This window comes from Phascolarctos cinereus, unplaced genomic scaffold (assembly GCF_003287225.1).
Source record: "Phascolarctos cinereus isolate Bilbo 61053 unplaced genomic scaffold, phaCin_HiC Scaffold_5;HRSCAF=322, whole genome shotgun sequence".
Classification (NCBI taxonomy): Eukaryota; Metazoa; Chordata; class Mammalia; order Diprotodontia; family Phascolarctidae; genus Phascolarctos; species Phascolarctos cinereus.
In genome coordinates, this window is record NW_027555958.1 from 383138259 (window position 1) to 383151575 (window position 13317).

The 13317-nt window shown below is 34.7% G+C and overlaps 1 protein-coding gene across 1 annotated transcript in view; it reads left to right on the forward strand.

Annotated features, from left to right (window-relative positions):
• The window catches only part of KIF14 (kinesin family member 14), a 63631-nt gene that overhangs the window by 20038 nt on the left and 30276 nt on the right, over nucleotides 1–13317 (forward strand). The window contains 11 exon segments of the mRNA XM_021003182.2: nucleotides 69–83; nucleotides 85–186; nucleotides 530–645; nucleotides 4450–4622; nucleotides 5941–6088; nucleotides 6342–6405; nucleotides 8400–8584; nucleotides 9686–9788; nucleotides 10170–10330; nucleotides 11257–11404; nucleotides 12012–12164. Coding sequence (XP_020858841.2) covers nucleotides 69–83; nucleotides 85–186; nucleotides 530–645; nucleotides 4450–4622; nucleotides 5941–6088; nucleotides 6342–6405; nucleotides 8400–8584; nucleotides 9686–9788; nucleotides 10170–10330; nucleotides 11257–11404; nucleotides 12012–12164 — 1368 coding nt within the window.

The window sequence follows — 13317 nt, forward strand, 5'->3', positions numbered from 1 at the left end:
GATTTTTATGCCTTAGGATAACTGACTCTGATTTTAGAGCACTGCTTTTTACTATCTTTTTACTACAGACAGAATTTGTGGAAGGAGGAGGAACATGATCACAGGATCATTAGTCGCATAAATCTAATTGATTTGGCAGGCAGTGAGCGCTGCTCGGCGATTCAAACTAGTGGGGAGAGGCTAAAGGTGAGTGTTCTCCATGTTACATTTTGATGAAACTTATGTTAAAGAATGTTGCATTTGGAGGAGACCACAAGATTTTCAAATGGTAATCATTTTAATTTGCATTTTATGGGAATATACTTCTGTGGTATGATGTAGGCTGTGGTCTTAGGTTGTTTTTAATTATATAACTCCTTTTCCAAAGTAATATCTTTGTAGACTTTTGAAGCATAGATGAAGTGGCAGTTATATAGTAGAAGAGAAATTTTATTTAGTTAACCAATATAAAAAATTTATTTTAGGGACCCAGATGAGGTGACATTATTGTGACATGTCAGTTACTTTTTTCTGCTCTTTTTTAATTTAGGAAGGTGTGAGTATTAACAAGTCACTCTTGACTTTGGGAAAGGTTATTTCTGCTCTCTCTGAGCAAGCAAACCGAAAAAGAGTTTTTATTCCTTATCGTGAATCTGTTCTTACATGGTGAGTATATTTTGAAGTACAAATTATTATTATATAAAATAACTCATTGATTGAGGAGGGAAATAGTATATATATTCTCATAATGGCCATTCATATTCTGTAAGTTACCTTTTAAAATCTTATTTTCTTCAGCAGTAAGATAACATGCACTACATGTGTTCATGTGCTATCATAGTGATTATTAATATATGTCTATCTCTTAGTTCAGACATACAATATTTAGACTATTCCCTAAGCACTTGGAAGAAAGGCTGTTTTTCCACTTTACAGAGATGTGACTTTGCAATTGATGTTTTATAGTGGAGTTCCAGTTGGTAACTGGAAGCCTATAGGGAATAACCCGACTTTCATGGATTTTGAAATTTACTGAAAGAAATAATATTCATTATACATCAATAAAAGAAAAAAAATGTTATGCTATCTTAGATCTGATTCTCACCAACTTGTTGCCAGCGTGGAAATGATGAGAACCTTACTGGGAGAGGAAGGGTGATTAGTTCACCTTAGAATTTGTAATAGTGAGAGAGAAAAAGCCATGTATATAGTCAGAAATGGATTCCAGCTTTTAGGAGGCCAGATTTCAGAGGGTTCAAAGAAAGCACAGTATTCCATGGGCTAAAACTTTATAGAGGAAATTGGTCCAGGAGGAGTGAGATGAAATTCTAAATACACAAAGATAAGCAATCCTAGTAAGGAGAAAAAAGGAGAAATAGCTAAAGATACTGGATAAATATACAGGGAATTTATCAACTAACTTAATTTTTAGAAAAGCATGTATGGAAGTTAGAAGCAAAGACAAGTAACAAGATGAATACAGAAATGTGGGCGATTCCTGTTAGAATAGCATCAGGAGTGCTAGAATGAGATGAAGCTGGGGATGAAAGCTATGACAACGAAGATGTGGGGTTTTGTTGATGCTGTTTTTACTCTATTGTGGGAAAAGGTGATTCAGAGAAGGGATGGGATTCATATACAGGGTGAGTGGGATGATAACTTACACTTAGAAGGCAGAGCCCCTTAGATCTTATTTTCCTTTTGTTTTCTGTGCCAAGAGAAGTGAATTTTAGACTGGAAAAGAATAGAACAAAATGATGAAAAGATGGAGTAATGTTGGCTAAATAATAGTGTAGATATATAATTTCAGAACTGTTTGGCTGGGACCAGAAAGTAATTGTTAATGGTTAGATGTCAGCATGGTAAGAAGTATCTAGTGGAGCGCCCTAGGGATCAGTGTTTGGCCTTGGCCTCTACCTTTTGGCATTTTTATCAGAAACCTGAAGAAACATAGATGGCTTGCTCATTATATTTGAAGATCACACAAAGCTGGGAGGGATACCTAGCATTAGATGACAGAATTAGGATATATTTTTAAAAGATCTTGACCATCTAGATTAGGCTTACATGGTACACCACCCACGGGCCATATGTTGTGCAGACCTGATCTAGATCATTGGGCTCAGTTGAATAATAGGGATATTATTTTGGGTTTGAGAAATCAACTTCATAAGTTTAAGAGGGAGGAAGTATAGTGAGGAATAGGTCCATTTGAAAAATATCTGGGGATTTTGGTGGACTTTAATTTTAGTATGTGTTCTATTGTGATATGATAACCTTAAATGCTCAGGCAGTCTTAGAATACATTAAAAAAAAAACAAGCCTAGTATCTAGGACTTCCAGTGCCATGCTTTCATGAAAGCAAAGGCCCATCTTTTAATATTTCTATTAAAAGTTCAGTCATTCTTGCTATATGGAAGCAAGATGTGAAATTCAACAGTCTTCGAAGAATTAAACATAAATGTCACACTGAGGCAGTGGAAAAATACATGGTGGGCATAAGCAGGCTATAATATATTAACTAGTGAGAATTTTGGAAAAAGAACAGAAGTAAAATATGTTATCAAGGAATTTTTATATAGGAAGAAAAGCGGGCCATGGTGAAAGTGAGGGGTGATTGATACAGCTAGAGTACTCTGTTGGTACCCCTGCAATGTCCAGGAGAATGGGGAAGGACTTTCAGCATGTAAGATGGTGGTTTTTTTTTATGATGAACTTATAGAAACACATGGACAAGAGTTATACAAGATGGTCAGGAATGGATAGGTTATGGTCTTTATCATGGGAGGGAACTTCTGAATCAATATGATTATTGATCCATTTGAGTATTTTGAATGCAGTACTAGAGAGATGATAATACTTCTGTACTCTGTCATGGTCAGATCACAAGTAGAGTTTTAAGTTTCGTTCTAGGTACTACATTTTAGATAAATGAGAGAGCACCCAGAGGAGGGCGACCTTTAGGGTGGAGAGGTGAAAAATTGTGCCATAGGAAGCTGGAGAAAGTGCACTGGAGGAGAGATAACTTAGGTAGCTTCATGAAAGCTACTTAGGCAGCTCATGAAAATTCCCTTCAAAAGGGCTATCACAGGGAAGAGAGTAGATGTGTTCTGTTTGGTTCCAGAGGGCAAAATTAAGATTACTGAAAGGAAGTTTTAGGTAGAAGCTATTCTAAGATTTTTGTAAAGAAAATCTTTTTGATGAGATCTACCCAAAAGGGAAAAGGCCTGCTTCAGCAGTAACAGGTTCCCTCTCATTGGAAGTCTTTCAGCAAAAGCTAGATGACTTATTTGTTGATTATATTGTAGAGGGAATTCTTGGTTAGGTATGTGTTAGGTACTAGGTGGCCTCTGAGATCCTTTTCCATTCTGAGATTCTCTGATTTTTTTCATTCTGTTCTTTTCAGCTCTGGTTCATTTTTTCCTTCCCCACAAGTACTTTTTTTTTGTACTAGACATTCAATAAATACTTTTTTGAATTAAGGGAATAATCTGACTTGTAAGATGTTTCATTTGTTAGATATATTGAAATTTTTTGGCTTAGAAAATTTTCAATAAAAGCAAATTTAATGTCATTTCTACTACTAGGGAATCTCAGGCCCTCTCATTGTTATTCTAGAAATTTTTTCTTACAAAGCTGACGTCTTTCTTGGAATATAGATGAAGTTTCAACTGGTTAATTCATTTAATACAATTTTTGCAAAAATTTGTTTTATATCAGCTGTTGTATAAGAAATTTGCATTTTTTAATGTTGCAAAGCCCCTCAAGTGGGAATCAACTTCACATTGCTAATTAGGCTAGTTAACATGTTTAATTTAAGAATATATAATATATAATATATAATTTAATGCACTGTAATATCATTTTATTTAATCAGATCATATGAATGATGATTTTAGATCTGTCATATGATTGATGTCTTAAAAGGAATTAATAGTGTGAAATTTAGACATGCGCAATATTTAAATCTATAGGAAACTGTTTTTTCCTTATATTTCTTAAAAGCTCAATTCAGAAAGGGAAAAAAGTCCTTTCATCTACGTAAGGAGTCAAAAGGAAGCAGTGTATAAGTTCTTGCTCAGCATAGATCAAGCCCTTTTAGATAATGGGGATATTGTTTATAAACTGATAACCAAGAGCTGGAATGAACTAAGACTACTTGTTTATGATATAGCTTTAGTGCAGAGTATAAGTTAACACCCCACCTCTCATCAGGGCATATAATAATCAAGTAGATGCTAATTAATATCTTTTAAAATTTTGCCTTAAAATACTTCTTTGTGATAAAAACTAAAAATTGGCTAATAGTTTTTTCATGAACTTCTTACATAAATTACATATTCTCAAAACCCTTAAAATGGCATTTAATCTGTGATAAGAGTATATGTTATATTAGTTTAATTTTATGATATTAGAAAATTACTGGTACTAAGTTCTTGTTAGAGTAAAGACTATTTTTTTTTCTTAAAGGTTGTTAAAAGAAAGCTTAGGTGGAAATTCAAAAACTGCAATGATTGCTACAATTAGCCCTGCTGCTAGTAACGTAGAAGAAACGTTAAGCACACTTCGGTATGCTAAGCAAGCCCGTCTGATAATCAACATTGCCAAAGTAAATGAAGATGTGAATGCCAAATTAATTAGAGGTGAATAACATTTTTCTATCAACATATTTATTTTGTTGTGTGTAATAGATGTAATGGTAGCCTAATAAATGATTTCAAAACTGAAGTTGGTGCATTATAAAAATGTCCATGTCCTTTTTCTCAGTTCCTGATTTTAACAGCATTCCAGTGTGATCGAGGGAGAATGATAAAGGGAGGGATATAGAGGAAGAATAAAGACCCTAAGCAAGACAAACTAGGAATGAAGAGTCCAAGGATGGCAGTAGTGAAGAGGAGTCCAAGAAAAGTCCAGTCAGGAAATGCTGGGAATTTTAATCCACTTACCTGTCATTTTCAAGGAACTCTTTATTCTTGCTGCATATTTCTGTGTTCCAAACTACAAAAATTCCCATTCTTGCCCACTGACCCAACCTTTTCTTGGACTCTTTTTCACTACTGCCATCCCTGGGTTCTTAATTCCTACTTTACCTTGTTTAGGTAAGTGACTTAGAAACAACTTAGATTTGAATTTTTATCATTGGCTTTTCTAAGTTAATTTCTTCTAATAACTTATTAATTCTCATTCATATCTTGACTTATGTATTCTACAAATAACAAAGCCTTTCCTTGTTGAATAATCCTTTTTGGAAATGGGACAATTATTTATGTTACATGTGGATCCATCATCTTCCCCATCTCCTGCTCTCATTGCTCACAGTTTCATATAGCAGTTGATCTAGGAAAAACCAAGAATTGTAAAGTTCTTATTCCACAACACAGACCTTCCCTACCTAGCTACCTCTGTGTTTCATGTAATGAGGACAAATGATAGTCCTCATTAAAATAAATCTTTTATATCTTGGAAATCTCTGGAGAAATATTTCTGGACAGAAAGATAATTATCATAGATTATTTTCTTGAATTGCTATTTTAGGAACAATTATCAGAGGTTAGTTAAGAACTTGAATATTCATAATTATTTGGAATTCTCAGCAAATGTCTAAGATACGGAGTGAGATATCTATCTGGAGGTATTTTGTAAACTACATACTTAGTATGTAGGTATTTAAAATATTTGTTATTCAGTTTCTTTTATACAGCAGTAGTATACTATCTTGTTTCTTTGATTTGTCATCTAGGGAAGGGACAGACTTCTTTTTGTTAATATGGAAACACTTTTAAGTTCATTCTAAACATACGTTTATGTCATTAAAAATTAAGATAAAATACATTTTTTTCCTAAGTCAAGAGTGCTCTAAGTACCACAAAAAAAGATTTAAAAGTACAAATGAAGAGTTACACCATCAGATATGCCATGTATTAATTATATTTGCATGTTTCTTTTGGGAAAAATATTTAGAACTAAAAGCAGAAATTGAAAAGATGAAAGCCACTCAGCGAAACACTCGGAATATTGACCCTGAACGATACAGACGCTGTCAGCAAGAAATAACTTCCTTAAGAATGAAACTTCATCAACAAGAAAAGGATATAGCAGAAATGCAAAGGTAATTATTTTAAACTTTAAATGTATGTACTGTTAGGAATCTTAGAATTAGTGGGGAGTTTTTCCCAGGTACCAAGTACATTCCCCTGCTTTCAAAAAATTGGGCTTAATCTGTTCTGTTTTGAAATAGTTTCAGAATAAAAAATGCCTTAAGTTCCCTGGGTAATTGATTCAAGTATTTAGTACCTCTTATGGTCAGGATGTTCTTTCTTATGTGTCATAATGTGGACCTCAATTAATTTCTTTCTGGAAAGGGCATGGAGAGAAAAACTTGAACAAGCAGAAAAAAGAAAGCTTCAAGAAACGAAGGAGTTGCAGGTATTACTTTATTCTAAGACAAAAAAATAGTTGTTGTTGAGATAGGAAGGATGATAAGCCTCTAGCCAGTGCTCTCCAGAAGTACATAAGTTAGTTGTCAAAATAAGGCACAATAAAAATAACTAACAAATCTATCTATAAAGTAAGTGGCACAAACAAATGCTTCATGAGTTTTAAGGAGGAAGAGATCAATTCTATTTAAGTTAACTACCCCCAGGGAAGGATTCATGGAGAAAGTAAGATTTGAGCTGGACCTTAAAATTTGGGTGGGATTTTGCTAGTAAGAGAGTGAGGAGAATACTTGAAGAGGGGAAAAAAGGTACAGCCTTTTGGTTGGTGGATACTTTGGCTGAGGGTTCATGTTGGGCAGTAGTAGGAGATAAAATTGGAAAGGTAGGTGGGAGCCAAATTATTTATTTAAAAGCTTAAACATTAAATCCCACTTTAAATAATGGGCTTAAGGATTTTGGCTTATTCTGTAGACACTGAAGGTTTGTGAGTTGCAAGGGCACCAGGATTATCTCAGAGCTGTGAATTAGGAAAATTAACCAGTCAGAAGTTTACAAGATGGTTTTGGAGGGGTGAAAGATTGAAAGCTGGAAGGCCAGCCAGTAAAGTGGCTATTAGGATAGTCTAGGCATGAAAGAATTTGGTATGTGGAGTATAGATGTAGGATTTGGCATAGTGCTAGGAGAAGAACTTTAGGGTTCTTTAAAATGGGTGACCAGGGTAATGATGGTGCCATTAAGACTAATGGGGGGTAGGGCAGCTAGGTGGTACAGCGTATAGAGCACCAGTCCTGAACTCAGGGGGACCTGAGTTCAAATCTGGCCTTAGACCAAATACTTGACACTTACTAGCTGTGTGACCCTGGCAAGTCACTTAACCCCAATTGCTTAAAAATAAAAAAAAGGTTTGCTTAAAAAAAAGAGTAATGGGGGGAAAAGAAATGTAGAAGTAAAGAGGAGATTATAGATTATGCTTTTATTCTATTTTGAAGTTTCATGCTGAATGTTAGTACTCATATTATGTTTCTTAATCAACAAACATTTTGAAGTGCATACGGTGTACCAGCAACTGTGCTTAGGAGGCAAAGATTAAAAATGAAACAGCACTCGCTTTGAGGGCAAGGACTCTCAGGAGAGACAACATGTATATAAATAAGTATATGCAAAGTAAGTATAGGGGCCAGGGCACTCGCTGCTGGGAGAATTAGGAAAGGCTTCATGTAGACGTAGATTCTTGAATAGACTTTTGAAGGAGAGGCAGAGGCAAAATTGGAATACATTTCAGGTATAGGGTACAAAGGGACAAAGATTGAAGATGAAGAGTCATGTATGAGGAATAGCAAGAAGGTCAGTTTGGTTGGACCATAGATATGGAAAGGTGGGTAATGTATGCTAAGATTAGAAAGGGTTTTAAAAACAAAATAGGAACTTATTTTTGATCCTAGTGGCAATAGGGAGCTAATGGAGAATATTGAGTAGGGTAGTGACATGGACAGACCAGTATTTTAGGAAATCACTTTGGCATCTGTGTGGAAGATAGACTGGAGTGCAGAGGGGCTTGAGGCAGAAAGGCCAGTTAGGAGGTTATTGAAATAGTGTAGGCAGGAGATTACGAGGGCCTGAACAAAGGTAGTGGCTGTGTGCTGAAGAGAAAGGCATGTATTTGAGAGATTCTATGGGGAGTAGGCATGAAAAAAATTGGCAGCTAATTGGCTCTTGGTCAGGCATCAAGTTGAACAGGAAGATTCTGAACCTGGATGATTAGAAATATGGTGGTGCCTTTGATAGAAATAGAGAAGTTTGAGATAAAGGTAGGTTTTGGGGGAAAGATGGTGAGTTCCATCTTGAACTTGTGGAGTTTGAGATATCTGATAGGCAGTTGGGAACATGTGACTGCAGCTCAAAAGGTAGAATTTTCATTTTAAACAAGTAGAAATATTGTTGCATCTAATTAAGTTCATTTTGTTTTTTAATGAATTTAACTAGAAAGCAGGAATTACATTCAAAATGGATAACCGTTTACCAAACCTTGTCAATCTCAATGAAGATCCACAACTATCAGAGATGTTACTCTATATGATAAAAGAAGGAAAAACCACTGTTGGAAAGTATAAACCCAACTCAGGTCATGATATTCAGTTATCAGGGGTGTTAATTGCTGATGATCACTGGTAAGTTATTTCACAAAAACAGTGTCTTTAAAAAAAATTTTAACTGTTGAGACTTGTTTTAAAAACTTACAGAATAGTTATAGTTTAAAATGTTTACACCTTCATACACACACACTCACTCACTACATCTATCCAATTTTTCATCTTTTGTTCTCTTGGGAATCCCTACATGACTTTTGAGGGTATATGATAGGATAGCTAATTCATCAGAGACAGTTTTCAGCTGTCCTTCCTTTTTTTCAGTACTGTTTAGCATCCTCTAGAGTACTATGTTATATATGTGAATAGTACAAATTCATGCATGTTTTGCAAAGGATGTTACAATGATATTCTAAGAAAATATATCCTTTAAATAAAAGGAAATAAACTTGTTTCTTGAAATTTCCAGACCTGTTTTTAAGATGATATCATGCCAAAAAGATGGGATGACTATCTCCACATCCTTATAGTCTTTTACCACATTTGGGTCATCTTCAAGTTCATCTTCCTGCTCGTTCATCTCTCTTTGATCTTCATCGGGGTCGTTTTCATCATCATCTGCTTTTTGTACATATCTCCTCAGTGCATGTGGGGATGGGGGGCCCTCAGCTGCATCTTTAGGCCTGACCCATCTCAACCTGTCCCATCACCATGACCCTTTCCTCTTCCTTGCCAGCACTGTGCAACTTAGTTTATTTTGAAAATATATATACCAAAGGAATTAATTAAAAGAAAGTACAGTTAACTTTGTGAATTTTTATATTTATGTTGAAAATTTATGTTGGTCCTAGTGAAAATGTTTTGGAATGTCAATAATGAGTCCTGCCGTAAGCCCTATAGTTTTCTAATTTTCTAATGACAGAATTGTTTCTTATATATAGTTTTCTTAACTTGTTCAAATTCTTTTCTTGCTTGTGATGATTAAAAATGTTTCTAATATAACAAGACAATGTTTAAAGAATTTCTTCATGCAAATATACATTGACTATGACATTATTTTAAAGTTTAAAGTTTTAAACATAAACTTTAATTCCACAAGGAGAAGCCTAATTACAATAGTCAATTTTCTTTTCTCTTTTGTGTGTCTTACACTTGTAATAATTTTGCTTTTTATTTTAATAGTATTATTGAAAATTTTGGTGGAACAGTCAGTATTATTCCACTAGGAGATGCAAAAACATATGTAAATGGAAAACATATTTCAGAATCCACAATTCTGCATCATGTAAGTTAATTGATATAAAAATTATATATTTTTAAAAATGTTTGAAATCAATATTATGTCTAAAAAAGTTAACATTGCAGTTAAATTTTTAATAAACTGTATAATTGTTATACATGATTTACCCTCCCTCATTTTTTTTTTTTGAATGAGGCAGTTGGGGTGTAAGTGACTTGCCCAGAGTCACACAGCTGGTGAGTGGTATGTGTCTGAGGCTGGATTTGAACTGAGGTCCTCCTGACTCCAGGGCTGGTGCTCCATCCACTGTGCCACCTAGCTGTCCCTCTCCCTCGTTTTGCTAAGTTGATCTTTTCGCTCTTCTTAATTACCCCAACATTCAAATAACCTCATTTAATAAATATATGCCTTTTTTTTTCCCTAAAGGGTGATCGTGTCATTCTTGGTGGAGATCATTATTTTAGATTTAATCATCCAGTAGAAGTACAGAAAGGAAAAATATCATTTTGTGGGTCTGTTCTTACAAATGATGGTCCAAAAGACTTTGAGTTTGCAAAAAATGAATTGCTTATGGCTCAGAGATCACAGTAAGTATTTCTCTTGATAGTATTAGGTGTCAAATTCTGTATGCACAGGAGTAAACAGTAGCTATATGGTGATACATCCTGCAACCATCTAGTATTCAGTTTTTTTCTGCTAGTTAGTAAGGACATAGTTTTTCCCCAGACTTAAAAATAGGTTTACCTCTGCATGTGCATTTTTCTGGTTTCTTGCTTATCCCTTCTTACAGTAATAGAAATAGCAGCAGCTGCCAAAAAGAATTAGTCCTTAGCAGATTGGATTAGGATATTTTAGATAGATAAATAAGATACTATAGTGACATTATATACACACTTTGTCACATCTCTGGTTTAAAGTAAACTTATCCTACTATCCATGATGCTCTTTAACAAAGTCTGATACTGTTTTTGCCTCTGTCCACTGGCCTCCTTATTCTTTAATTTCTTTGCTTTGCCTTTACTAAAACCTGAAGAAGAAAGAAGAAAGCCTATTTTTTCACTCACAGGCAAGAAAGCACATTCTAAGTCCTTTAAAATTGTTTTGTAATACAGTTTCATCTGTCAAGCCAAATTATAACAGGTAACTTGAAATATAATGAATTTGAGGGTTATAATAGCCCTATCATCATTTAAATTTTGTTACAGTTCAGAATTTTATTTTCTTAAGTTATAAACAAAAGTTGACTTTGATGTTATTGATTTTCATGTGGAATTTTTGTTGTAACCATCATCAATTTTTTTTTTGGTAAAATATCTTTGTATTAAGGAATGTGAACAAATTTCCTCTGGGCATAAAATTGCATTTTTATATAATAAATACAAAGTTGTCATAGTTAAAGTTTTTAGATAAAAATAATTCTTCAATAGGAAACATTTGACCATGGTTTGGAACTATTTCTTGGCAAACAGAAATGTTAGAAAATGAATACTATAGATTTCTTGCCACTTTACAGACTTGAAGCAGAAATAGAAGAGGCACGGTTAAAAGCTAAGGAAGAAATGATGCAAGGAATCCAGATTGCAAAAGAAATGGCTCAGCAAGAGCTGTCTTCTCAAAGAGCTACTTATGAAAGTAAAATAAAAGCCCTGGAAACAGAACTGGTAAAAAGCAGCATTAGTTTACTTTTAGTGTTTATCAGAACCTCATACTGATGATGTGAATGTGGGTGCAGGGGACCCTGAGTGAATAATGGGTGTGTAGGGTGAGGAGTTTTACACCTATATTCCCTCTGCTGAAGGAAGAATGGTAGCCCAGAAAATCATTGCTGTGGGTAGAAGAAAAAATGCAAAGAAAATATGTATAATCTAAGATTTGTAGCTATAGTTATGTTGGTAGCTAAAATCTGGCACCCCAATTCTCTGAGATTCCAAAGATTTTTCTTGAAGGGGAAGATCCTAAAAGTTAAAAGCACTGAAACTTATTTCTAGTTATTTATCCAATTTTTATTATAAGTTGTGTTGGTATGGTAACTTTCCCATTAGTAAACACAAGTCTTTTATGCATTGACTAAGGTTTTGATTTTAGTTGGAAACTTTGATCTACTTGGAAGCTGAGGCCACTGAGGTTAAATACTTTACTCTAAGTCTCTGAGCTAGGATTTGGACTCATGTCATCCACCTTCTTAACCCATGAACCTTCTGCTAGACCTGGACCCTTGCTTTGAAGATGATATTCATTGTGTTCTGTTGTGTTGTTGTTCTTTATAAGAAAGAAGAATCTGAGAGGAAGAAAATGGAGGAAATAAATAACCAGAAGGCTAATGACAAAATACAAGAATTAGAAAAAGCAAAACAGCATCTTGAACAGAAAGTCTATGTTAATAAGAAGCGATTAGAAATGGAGACTTTGGCTACGAAACAGGTAATCTCTAGTCCATAACTAGTTTGTTTGATCAGTCATAAGGAAAGCACTAGCCCTTTTTTTCTGCTCTTGGGATCTTGATGTTTTTGAAAGGTTTGCAAGGAGGTGTAAAAATAAAGTACACAAGTGAGAAAGTGCCTTCTTGTCAGGCCAGAGTTGTTCTGGTAGGTGCCTTCTTTCTCCCATTGTTTACTTAGATTTGAGAGCCAGAAGAACAGAGTCATTAGGGATAGCTCCACACCTGCATGATTTCATACCTCCTTCTTATACCATTTCTCATTCTCATCTAGATTTAGTAGGTCTCTTCCTTCCCTTTACCCCCATCTTTATTTCTGATTGGAATGTTTAAGGTATAGATCAGTAGGTAAGGTTTAGCTAGATAGACTGACTACTGTGCAATTCTTCTCTTTTTCTGTCTTTTTTTATTCCCCTCTTCAAAGCAGAAAGCAGCACAGATTGCTTCCTAATACTAAGCATAGTTAAACTACATGACAAAGATTCCAAATTACCTAAATAACTAAGGAATATTGTGCCTTTTACAGATAGTGCCTTCTTTTGCTACCAATCTCTAAAATACTAATCATTTGGTGAAAACCTTAATAATACTAGATTACCTTCTAATAGAGAAGTGTGAAGTCATATCTGTCTGTCTTCAAAATTTCTTTTGTGACAGATTAGAATTTTTTCATGTTGTCAGTCAATAAGCATTTGTTAAACAGTTACTATATACAAAGCACTGTGCCAAGCATTGGGGATACAAAGAAAAAGTAAAAACAGTTCTTACCCTCATGGCAAGGAGATTGTATTCTTATGTGGAGACACCACATACATCAGCAAGATATATTCAGGCTGTATGGAATAGAGCTGTAAAGTAGCAGCTGGGTTGGCTAGAAAGGCCTTCTGGAGGAGAGAGTGCTTGAGATAAGTCTTAAAGAAAACTTAGAGCATTCTGTGAGATAGAGTTTAAAAGGGAGAGCTTTCTAGGCATGGGAGAGAGCCCATATAAAAGTACTGAAGCAGACAAGGGAGTGTTGTGTGTGAAGAATAGCAAAGAGGCCTGTGTGAATAGACCAGAAAGCGTGTGGAGGGGAGTAAAGTCATTTATTTAAAACTTGAAAAATAGGAAGAGGCTAGGTTGTAAAGAGCTTTAAAT